We start from the raw sequence: 12367 nt of genomic DNA, 5'->3' as shown, positions 1-12367 counted from the left end.
ATATTGAAGCACCTCTCCTCGAAATAGGTATTGGTTTCCCGTCTCTCCAAGAGGAAAATCAAAGACTTTGCTGAAGTGCGAAGGCCCATTTTATCTTAGGCCTTGGTTCTTGCTGTGATCTTGTTTCTCCATAAATAATTCAAATCCCATAACTCTAGACTCCTTGTAGATGCTTAGGTATTCAAAGAGTGCCTAACACAGAGACTTTTGTTTCTGAATTCCTCTGCCTGGAGTATTCAAAGCCCCCATGTGTTGTTCCTCACTTCTCTCTGTAGAATGTCAATTTATCATAGAAGACTTTTAATATGGCTTCCCCACATTCCTAAATATATTTGTCTACTTTATTTTTCTCATAACTGTTACCATTTCCTATCATAATATGTATTTACAAATAAATTGGCTTATTGCTTATATTCTAACATATCCTGAAATATAAGATTGAGAGAGCTGGGGCATGTCTTTTTTAGTTCAAGTTTGTATCTCTTAAATGATCAATATTCAATGTTCAAGATTATAGGTACATGTTGATGAGGCTAGTATAATTGTAAACATAGCTGTCTAGCATAAAATAATTAGCATCCTATTGATTTTGGCAAGGTGAAAAAATACTCATTTTTAGCAAATGCAGAATATGTACAGTTGTATCCCCATTTTTAACAAATGCAAGGAGAATAAACAGAAGGCATGTTTTAAGCCCACTGTCCTTCTGGTAATTGAAATCGTAGCTTCCCAACTGGTGTTTGGTCAATCAGTACCAAATGTACAGGTACAGGTAACAGTGAAGCATGCAGCATGGATTTAGTGGATTTTGCCTGTCAGTGTGTATACATGATTTCCCTGTGCACATGTTGTTGTTTTATTCATTTTAGGTATTGGAGATATAGTGAAGAAATGAAAACCATGGACCCTGGCTATCCCAAGCCCATCACAGTCTGGAAAGGGATCCCTGAATCCCCACAGGGAGCCTTTGTGCACAAAGAAAATGGTATGCATCATGTGCATTATACATTTTAGAATTTTCCAGTAATTTTTATATTTCATTCTGGTTTTTAATATGTTAAATAATCAGAAAGTGCCCTACTAAAGCTATGTGATATATCTAATAATTTTTCTTCCTAGATTTACACTTGACATGCTCTAGAGATTTTTAATATCAACTATTTTTGGTTTATAAAAATCATTATAAAATATAGGTAGCAGTTCAATATTGCAGTGTCAATAACTTTGAAGTAACCTCACCTGTATTTCCAATAAAATTCCTATAAAGATATTAGCAAAAATATCTGAGACAGGAACTATCCCAAGAATGATGTTATAAGTGTAGGAGAAGATGTAAGTTTACATGATAATGCCTGTTGAGGATTATAATTTTTCATACTGTCAAGAAACAAGAAGATTCCCACTTGATAGAGTAGAATGGATGTATGATGACTTATCAGCAAGAAACGAATAGAAGAGCTGCCTCATTTCCTTGTTCTCCAACTCAGGATTGGATATTCAGCCAGATCCTCTTGACATGGATAATCCATACCTCTCTGTCAGTTGGTATATGTAAAGTATGAGCACATCTCTTTCTGGGATCAGTTAACTGGAGTAAATAATGATCATAATTTATTGCCATTTTAACTTTTCCAAAAGTACCTGGAAGCCCTGATTGTAGCAATTGCTAAGAATTATAACTTTTTTGGAGAATTAACAAAGCAAGTTAACGTGTAGCTGGTATGTTATAAATGCAGAATTTCATAGTAGAGGAGATATCAAGATGAAAATATATACATCTGATATAAAATTATAGTCAATACGAAAGTGGGAGAAGTCATAGTGCAGTATCCTTGGAGGCAGCACAACAATCAGATAAAAATATGACATAAACTTTGAAAACTGAGCAGATAAAAAGCACAAAGAAATGAAAAAATGTGAAATATGATCACGTTTAAATTTAATAGATTTCTTGCAGACAGACTAAAGTTACAACTTGGATAAAACCAACTCTAGCTCACACCGACAGAGGTATTATTACTACTTAGACTACTTTTTGGTATGTGCTGTCACAGACCACAGAAAAATATCCACATAGAAACTTAAGCCAAAATCTTATTAGTGATTAGCAAGTTTGTTAATTTTCTCATTTCTTATCTTTGTTTATTTTCAATAATTCACATAACTTTTATGGTAAATATAAATTATAAAATAAAACAAATTATTTTCAAAAATTTGAAAATGACACAGAATCTCAATCCATTATCAAATTAATTGTTACATTTCCTCTATTCCTAATTACAAAGCCTTTAAAATCTGATATTTCAGATTCAATTTATCTGGAAATAAATCACAATTATATAAAAATAATAATATTCTTCCTTCCTTTATGATTTTTCAATTTATTTTGATCAATTTAATAATGTTCAATATAAATCAGTGCAATAGTATTGAAATGTGTAGTCTGAGCTGTACAGCTCCCTTAAATTCTTTGTGAATAACTGTGAAGAATCATCGTTAACATAAAAGAGTAATTTAAAAATTGAATTATGTTCTTATATAAAATATAACTAACAAAATGCTACCAAATTATACATCTATAAAAATTCATGCACACTCAGTTGTGTGTGTCTTATGAAGTAGGACTGAACACCGAGATCCCATTTCCACAGCATTTTCCTACCATGTTCTCACCTCAAGTTTAATTTCATAAACAGAAAATCTGTTTCCTGACATTCAAAACCCTCTCGTTTCTTTCCACATAGTAAAGAAAACTTTATAAAATACAAAGACATGAGACTTTTGGAAAAATCAATGCTTGCAAGTAACTAAAAACTTCAGATAAAATTTTCACACATTTGATGTCGTGCAGACGTTTCCCACTCCAGCCCTTTCTCTGATATCCTTTAACCTAGAGCGCATTCTCTTTCTCTTACGAAATCCTTTCAAAATGCTTTTTTTTTTTTTTTTGGTTTTCTATCCTTTGTACTCATATTCTTACCACATCATGCTTAACATTGTCCATTTTCTCCTCCAGCATAAGTTCTTTGAATATAGTAACATACTAAACATTCAATATATGTAGGTTATGGAATAAACTTTATTTTTTCAACTTTTCTAAACATCCCCTTATTAAAGTAGAGGAATTACCTTATTTTTCATAATCATTTCCTCTGTGTGATAGCAATGTTAACTAATCTGGAAAGTCTCCAACTACATGGTCCGCTGACAGCACATTCTCCATTTCTTACCCTGTGCTCAGATTTCTCAAATCTTGTGACCTCTGACCTTAAACTCAGGTTTTATACAGCTTCTTTCCTCTTGTTCACATGAAGAAAACAACCTCAAATGATTTGAACACATTTGTAAATTATTTTGACTGAAAGTACTTCTCTATAAATCCCTGATGTTTAATGCTTACAAAATCAGAGATGACAGAGCCCTGAAACATTTTCTCCCGTTTGCTCTTCCAGCATGGTAGGAATTTGCCATGGTAGGAATCCTCTCTTCATAGTATTTTTTTAAGTAAAAGTAATTCAAAGATTTTTGAAGGAATTTGTTTCCTATTGAAGCAAAATATTATTTCTATTTGTTGTTAACTCTGTCTACTGAAGTCAATTCTGCCATCTTGACTAATGAAATGTTGCTATCTGGTACCATTTAATGAGTACCTGCTGTGTTTCAAGTCTGTTACATAAAATCATTACCTACTTTAATTGCCCTACACAAATACCTCTTTACCAACATTCAGTAAGTTTAAATAATTTACTCATGATCATAAAATCAGTAACAGATGCCTCAAAGGTTAGAAACTAGCATATTCTATCTTCAATGAATGTGCTTCAATATATTCTCTCCAAAGAAGAAAACTTAACATATTTTTATGTTACATAAAGGTGGTTGACTATCTATCATGTATGGCTCAATTTTTTATTGACCATACCAGACAACCCAGGCTCTCTAAGTATGCAGCTTCCTGAGCCATCCGCCTCTTGATTTGTACCTTTAACCATCTTAATTTTACAAAATTTTTTCCTCCTTAATGTTTTTATTTTTTATTTTCCCTCTTTATCTTCAGTCCACCAAAATAACTTCAATAATCCCAAGATTTGATGTAGAATATATTGGAGTTACTTGTTTGTTAATACTCAATTCTCAACAGTGTTTTTTGTTTGTTTGTTTTTGTTTTTTGTTTTTTTGTTTTTTGTTTTTTGACAGGCAGAGTGGATTGTGAGAGAGAGAGACAGAGAGAAAGGTCTTCCTTTTCCATTGGTTCACCCTCCAATGGCCGCCATGGCTGGCGCGCTGCGGCCGGTGCACCGCACTGATCCGCAGGCAGGAGCCAGGTGCTTCTCCTGGTCTCCCATGGGGTGCAGGGCCCAAGCACTTGGGCCATCCTCCACTGCCTTCCCTGGCCACAGCAGAGAGCTGGTGTAGAAGAGAGGCAACCAGGAAAGAATCCGGCGCCCCAACTGGGACTAGAACCCGGTGTGCCGGCACCGCTAGGTGGAGGATTAGCCTATTGAGCCACGGCGCTGGCCCTCAACAGTGTTTTAAACACTAAAATTGTGGCAAAGAATCACTGCCTCCTTCAAATTGTGTCCACATTAATTGCAGTCAAGCAATACCGCTCAAGTGTTCATTATCCTCTCCTTACGAATATACTTTCCAGTAAATGCAAGACTTTATTGTTAACACTATTGCATTTCCTTTTACTGATTACAACTCCACATTTAGCCATTTAAAATAGTTTAGACTCTTAGTTCTGCTGATTTGTGATATTAATTCTCTACCTCTACACTCGTTCTCTGGTGGAATGTAGAAGTTTGATTAAAAAAAAATGCCACAAGGTTCAGTTTAATCAATCACATTTATTAAGTACTGACAATTTCCTCTAAAATGAGTGAGAACAAAGAATGGAACATAGAAGCGCTGTCATCAAGGAACACTAAATAGGCTGTAGTAAAATACCTCTAGTGCACTATGCAGCATTACATTTTTACGGTGGAGCAATAGAAAAGTAAGCAGTAAAGTCCAGTCAAGTATAAAAACAAAGAAATACTAAAAAATACATTGCAGGATCATTGATTTTTTTTCTCAAGATTTTCTCTAAAAAATGAAAACTCAAAGAAGAATGTTTCAGACATTGTTCCCCTTAATAAATATATCAGGTACAAGAATTTAACTTTAAGATACATTTAGAAAGGAAAAAATACAAAAACCCAACATTTCTTCAACCAATTGATATTTATAATTGAAAACAAAAAATAAACTTGAATTTTGCAGGATCAATGCTTGAAATGTTTCTATTACAAAGATTTCAGCTACTTCTTACTTTTACTTCTACTTTACTTTTTACTTCTTACTTTTTAAGTTCAGGCAACTTCTTTCTTTTGACTACTTCCAGATAGTTACATTATCAAACTGCTAGAGATCAGACTTTCTTTTTTGTAACAAATGTTTTCCACTTTTACATATGTAATATGTTACTATGAAATCTGGCCAGCAGAACTGATTAGTATGAATTATTAATTACTTTTAATTAATAATATGTTATTAATTACAGATTAATAATATAGAATCCTCTTGAGTTTAGTTTAAAATCCAACACCTTTATAGTAATTATATTTGGCTAAAAATTAAAGACGAGGACACTTAGAGTTGTTGGTTTCCAATTTCTAAACATAAGTACATGCACCTATTATAAGAGGTCTGCTTAATTTTAAGTCAGTGTCATTATTCACCTGTGAGAGTCTAATGTACAGACCCTCAACCTTTCTTCATCCAAGCTCGTTGAGTAGTTACATTGTATATCATTAGAGTGATCAAATACCAGTTCCTTTAGAACAATTTGAATCTACATAGACCTGTTTTCACTTCACAAGTTGCTCTGATCACAAAGCTGTTCTTTGAAACTGAAAGAAACAGCGTATTTTTATGGCATGGAACAGAATGCTATCCAAGTGAAGTGACAGTAAGTGGTAGTCTGTCCAGTCTGGAATGCTTTTGAGAGATGTCAGAATTCGTTGCATCAGGAGGATCTCCATCTCAACCTTTGATGTTGAACCAAGGAGTATTTGATAAAAAGCAGATATCTAAAGGATCCACTCTTGGCAACATTATTACAAGTTCAGGCTGAAGATCTAGACTGCAATTTAAATCCTACTTTCACCAGGATTTTGTCATATATATATAATATATATATTTAAGTAGATGTATATATTTAAATCTCCAAGCCTCAGTATCTTTGCCTGAAAAGAATGGGCAATTAATTCTATCTAATAGAGTGGTTGTGAGACTAAAAGATATGCTATTGTCTAAGCTTTTAACCCTACCCTTTCATAATAAGTGCTCCCTAAAATCAGAAAGAGAAAATCCTTATTAATCATAATAAACTCTAAAATATTCATTTTATTCAAAATAGCTAACTTTAATATGTTTAAGTAACTATAGAACTAAAAATTAATTCTTAATTCTTAATTGTTTTGAAGTTTATCTCAAAGCAAGAATTAAGTCCAAGTGACTATTCACAAAAAAACTTGACAATGAAGAATCTATGAATACAAAGGAAAAAAAAAAAAAAAAACCTGAGAATTTGGTCTAACAAAAGCAACAAAATTTAGATGGTAGTCCCAAGAAAAAATGAGGGTAAATGGTGTTTTAATTCATAAGACAATTTCCACATCTTACAACATAGGTTAATATTACCATGTGAATGTGTAGTTCTGTAACAGGCGTCCTATAAGTGAACAGAAGGATAAATTTGTCTTTCCAAGTGTGGTCTAGGAGTAGAGAGGCTTGAGCCTTCAGCTTTTTAACCTCATTCTTCTCTCATTACAGCTCTATATAGACATTAGAGAGCACACATTGCAACTGACAGATGAGCTAAAGATATTATTTCCATCCCATGAAATTGAAGGGCCTTAAAATATATCGTTTGAGAAATAGCCTATTTGAGTAAAATCCCTGTACATGTACACTCTCAGAAATAAGTGGTATCTATGTGTGTGTGTGTCTGTGCATCTGTGTGTTTTGTCCTCCAGGATTTACATATTTCTACAAAGGAAAGGAATATTGGAAATTCAACAACCAGATACTCAAGGTAGAGCCTGGATACCCGAGATCCATCCTCAAGGACTTTATGGGCTGTGATGGACCAACAGACAGAGATAAAGAAGGACACAGCCCTCCAGATGATGTAGACATTGTCATCAAACTGGACAACACAGCCAGCACTGTGAAAGCCATAGCTATTGTCATTCCCTGCATCTTGGCCTTATGCCTCCTTGTATTGGTTTACACTGTGTTCCAGTTCAAGAGGAAAGGAACACCCCGCCACATACTGTACTGTAAACGCTCTATGCAAGAGTGGGTGTGATGTAGGGTTTTTCTTTCTTTCTTTCTTTCTTTTCCAGGAGTTTGTGGTAACTTGAGATTCAAGACAAGAGCTGTTATGCTGTTTCCTAGCTAGGAACAGGCTTGTGGCAGCCTGATTCAGGGCTGACCTTTCAAACCCAGAGGGTTGCTGGTCCTGCGCATGAGTGGAAATACACTCATGGGGAAGCTTCCATGATGCACAGTATCTGCCGTTCTCCAGTCCTTTGTCTTTCTTTGTCATTCAGTTCTAGGCCTTTTCTCTGCACGCTCAATGCCCAGTAAAATTTCAGGATTAACTAAAGAAGAAGAAGAAGAAAAAAGAAGAAATGATTCTTCTCAAAGGTTTTTAATATTATGTTCCTTCTGAAGTCTGAGCCCATTTCTGGGGGAAAACAAAACACGACAAAAAAACCCACGATTTTTTTTTTTTTGCTTTAAAGCAAAGGAAAAGAAATTCTAAACAAAAATAAATAAATAAATAATAAAAACCCCACATTTGAACTTTCAGGAAAGTGTGAAGACCCAAAACAGCTTTGTCTCCAAAGAAGATAGCTCTGACCGCTATGGAGAGCCTCCTGCACTTCATTTTGTCAGGTGGGAGATCCGGAACACACATACAGGACTTTAGACTGTTGGGACAGCCATTTTCCAACAAACAAGGGGCCAACATATCTGCAATATAGTAACAGCCTTAATAATACATCCATTTTTCATTTTATACAGCTGTTCTCAGCTATGTCCTCAATGTTTCATCACATTTATATTCATAGCTGTGTTCAAAAAGGACCTTTTAATTGTTTTGAAGTGTTTCTAAACCCTTTCTTGCCACTCTACCCCTTTATCATTGTGATGATCTCCCCAGGTTGTATTAGGTCATTGCCCCAGGCCTGACATGGGTCTGTGAGGAATTCATTTCAAAGCAGAGCAAGAAGCAGTATGCCTCTGAAGTGGATTAAAGTGACAGTTATTTTACAAGGATTTGTGACACTAATAATACATTGGTATAACCCTTTGAGAACTATCAGACCAGCTTTCAGAGTCTTGAGATTGTCAGTCTTGCTATCTGGTAAATTAATCAACTGGGCAATGGTTAAAAGCAGTCACGGGTTCAAGGAGTTCGAGTTTTGAAAACAGATATCCTATAGTCCTATGTAATTTTTAAATGATTTATAGTGCTACGTAAATGCATTTATAATAAACAGAAATGATGTTACTTGCCAAAAATTGCTGGCAAATAAAAAAGGTATTTTGTTAAGTATCTTCTAGGAGTGAAATTTTATTTGAACAACTGTTTATAATGGCCTTTGTTTCCTCGACATACTGAATTTCTGTTATAAAATCCATTGCATGAAGATTCAATTTGCCTTGGTATATGCAGTTCGCATTGCCATTGTAAAATTGATGACTCTGAGGTTGCATGAGTATCCTCCAATGCATTACCTGTTGCATGTCAACCATAGTTCTCAAAGGGTTAGTGTGGCTTCTGGCATTTAGCCAAACATTTGATCACGGACAGATCCAAGAGACCACCAAAGCATTTCATTGTTGAGTGTAATTTGTCCTCAAAGCAGTATTGTCATTTTCATGTGACCTGCAGAGCAGGTCTGTATCAATATTTTTTTCCTAGAGAAAAGTCAGCAACTGACAGACCTCTTTATTGATTTTTAGGAGCTGCTTCTTGCAGTGAAAGGCTTTACAGCCACTGGGCTGTGAACTTATTAGAGATGGTCAGAAGGAATGCACCCCATGAGTCAGACCTTGGCTTTGTGTGAAAGCCAGCTTGGAGGGGATTAGCTTTTGAAACAATGAACAGCTTGCCTTGAACTTGATTATTGATCTGTTGACTGTCATTAACAACTTAAACATTGTCTTCTGTGAAAATTTCCTGAAGAGTCTCCTTCCATGTCTTTGCCCTTTGACCTTTAACTTGCAAACTGGCACAAACTGAAGGAAATCTGCGGTTGCTTCTCCATTGGATTGTTAATTGTTCTCTAAAACCTAGTCAGCATGAGCTATTTCCCTAGAATGGAGAGAGAAAAAGTATTGATAGTGGATCTGCAGATGGACACTTTGCTCTTCACATGCACACTCTTAATATGCCCTATAGATAGAAGTGACTTTTAATTTTTCTTTAATATAAGTTCAAGCCTAAATTCATCATTTTAGTACAAATTATAAAACTATAGGGGAAAAAAAAACCTCAAATACTTGAATGGCCAGTGTGGCTTTTATATAAAGCAGGAATTTTATACTAGTGAAAATTTCTTACTCATTTGCTAATAATACACATTTCCAGATGATTTTTAATGAGTGTAGGTATACATTCTTATTTGGAAATGGATAGTTTGGCTGCCTTGAATTTATATTTATACTTAACATAGCATGAATATTAGAATGCCTTTTGGTTATACTACATGTTTCTGATTTGGTTGGGGAAAATATTTTATAATCATGGGTGGCATGCTGCAAAGACTTGCAGATTGTTATTTCTTACAACCTGAACTTATATGCTATAAAGACTAAGAAAAAAGAATAGTAAGAAAAACAAAAAAAAAGGATGGCTCTACAGCAAGACAACATGCAATGCAGACTCTATTTTGACAAGATCATATGGGGGTTATGTGTGAGGGCCGAGAAGGCAAGGAGAGAGGACCAGAGTCAGCCCGGTAGCTTTACGTCAGTGCTTCCATCCTAGAGGATACTGGGATTATAAGAGTTAACCCTGCTGCTGAGCGTGCAGGACTATACAGAAACTCCTTCACACAGCGTTTGCTTGTGGGAGCTTTAATCCTGGTAGGACCTTGATGTCAAGAAAAAAAAAAAAATGACTGGATACTCTATTTTGCTAAAGATAGAAATGAGGAACTGTGCCATTTTGGAACATGTGCAAATCACTGAGGAACTCCATCAACCTGCATTGAAAATTGTTTTTTATTTTCTCTAAAATAAGAAAGAGATGGAAGAAGCAATCTCTTGCCTCTTTATGCATTCAACACAATACCCTGATTCATCCTAAGACTATCAGTGTTTAAGGGCTAGAAAATAATCACAGCATTAAGAAGGAAGAAGTCCATCATTATGCTTGAATGATGGCAATTGTCATGGATAAGGTTTGGGTCATATTTACTGGAATATGAGATGAGATTTATGTGATGAGAAAAGGTGTATATGGCTGCTCTCTGGACTAGAATATTTATCAGGCTGTAAGTCTACAAGAGATAAGGAAACAATAAGTACCATATAATCACAAACACTGGGATTCCATTTGTTTATTGTACATCAGGCACTGTGCAAGTATGGTGGCTAACTGCTCTTCCACTTGAGGTCTGGAAGAAAAGTCTGAATCCTAATGTAATAATGAGAGAGTTACTAACTAATCTGGCACAAGAGAATAGTAATTCAAAAACAGCGTAGAATAAATTTCCATGAGTCAACCATGTAATGTATCATTAGAGACAGTATCTGTAAAGACATGCAACATATCAAATCTTTTTCATTATTTCGTCACTGATAACATGGAAAGCTCAAACCTAGGGTTTCTCAATGAAATTGAAATTCATTCATGCTCTCGAAAAGGTATTCTATTTTTTCTTAATTTCTCATTACTTTATCTAGTATCAACACAAATTAAACAAGGTAATGTTCTTTCCATGAAATGATTTTAGAGTTTATAATTTTAGCAAATATGTTTCTATATATTATTAACTAGAATGAGTGAAGTATTAAAATAGCCAGTCAGCTTGAACTGTCTATAAAGCTGAAATTTCACATTATACAAAGGTATGAATTTAACTATCGATCCATTTCAGAACAAAGTGTCTGCTGACGTGGCAATCAGAGCCGGTGAATACAAATGCTCCTTACAGTTTCAAGGGTTACAATGCAAAATTAGAGAACATTAGGTGATACTAGCAGACAACTTCTGTTATCAATCAGGGGGCAAGGCTTTTCTGAATCACATGTAATATATTGCAAAATAATGATTAGCAAAAAAAAAAAATAAGTACAAAGAAATAAAGGATACAGACTGGTTCAATGAAATAAGAATATGTTACTTTTACTAGTTATATTGCCTGTAATCTTTGTCTATTAACTATAATTTGGCTTTTTCATATACTATATACTTCTTTTCATTCCCTTTCTTTGGGTGATTTGAAACACAATGTAGTGGGTACAAACATTTCCAAAACTTCACTGGTACTTCTAATACATGGATTATGAAATATATACTGGATCCTAGGGATAGTTGTATTAATACTTACAAATTCTACATATTATACTTGTATCTCTAGTATGGTACAAATACACACCCACTCTTTCTGGATCTCGCACTAGAATAACCAGTGTGTCCATACTGACTAAACTCAATGTACTATCTGAAGAGGAATGGATGTTGTAATCAAACAGGCTGTGTTAAACCAGAGTCATAAAATAATCTTTTTTAAGCTTCCACAATTATTTCCAGAAACTAATAAAGGCGGCAATTTACTGATAGCACTGAGTCTGTGGAATTGTAGCATATCCTGAAACAACCTGTGGGTGGTAGCGAGATCTTTTTCAGCAATCACAGCAAAGTTTATTTAATTTTTGATGCTTTTAAGATAATTTTCCAAAATATCACAGATGTCAAACAGAACTTTCCATCTGAACCAAAAATGTAAAAGTCTGATGACCTATTTCAAATAGCTGTAAGTACAATCTCAGCTGACATATGATATCGCAGTAGGTATCGAGTCAATCATAGAGGAAACTCTAACCATCCCATTGGATTTCATGAATATTCATGATACTGATTCATTGTGACCACGGGAAAAAAGTGCCAGAGTATATGTCTGAGTTACAGGTTCTGTGTTGCCTAAGAGGGAACCATCAGAAAAGTTTTGCCTGCTATACTTTAAAAAGGAGAACTTTTTATAATAAAGAAAGCAGCAAACAGGGATAGTACCATACAATAAATATAAAAACGAAACATTGTATTTAAGAAATATAATGGAAATGGAGGAGGAAAGTG

General features: G+C 34.7%; 1 protein-coding gene across 2 annotated transcripts in view; it reads left to right on the top strand.

The window, feature by feature from the left end:
- The window catches only part of MMP16 (matrix metallopeptidase 16), a 297823-nt gene extending 285973 nt beyond the window's left edge, over positions 1-11850 (top strand). Inside the window, exons 9-10 of one of the 2 annotated variants that reach the window (XM_070075287.1) lie at positions 870-985; positions 7865-11850. In XM_070075287.1, coding sequence (XP_069931388.1) covers positions 870-985; positions 7865-7908 — 160 coding nt within the window. In that variant the 3' untranslated portion in view covers positions 7909-11850. Of the gene's footprint in view, positions 1-869; positions 986-7022 lie in introns of both variants that reach the window. The other variant, XM_002710677.5, reaches the window with a different exon arrangement.
- Positions 11851-12367: the final 517 nt, after the last annotated feature.

Source organism: Oryctolagus cuniculus, chromosome 6 (genome assembly GCF_051225735.1).
Source record: "Oryctolagus cuniculus isolate XC-2025 breed Fujian yellow rabbit chromosome 6, ASM5122573v1, whole genome shotgun sequence".
Classification (NCBI taxonomy): Eukaryota; Metazoa; Chordata; class Mammalia; order Lagomorpha; family Leporidae; genus Oryctolagus; species Oryctolagus cuniculus.
The sequence above is the reverse complement of the archived record's forward strand: the minus strand, read 5'-3'. Positions and strand labels throughout refer to the sequence as shown.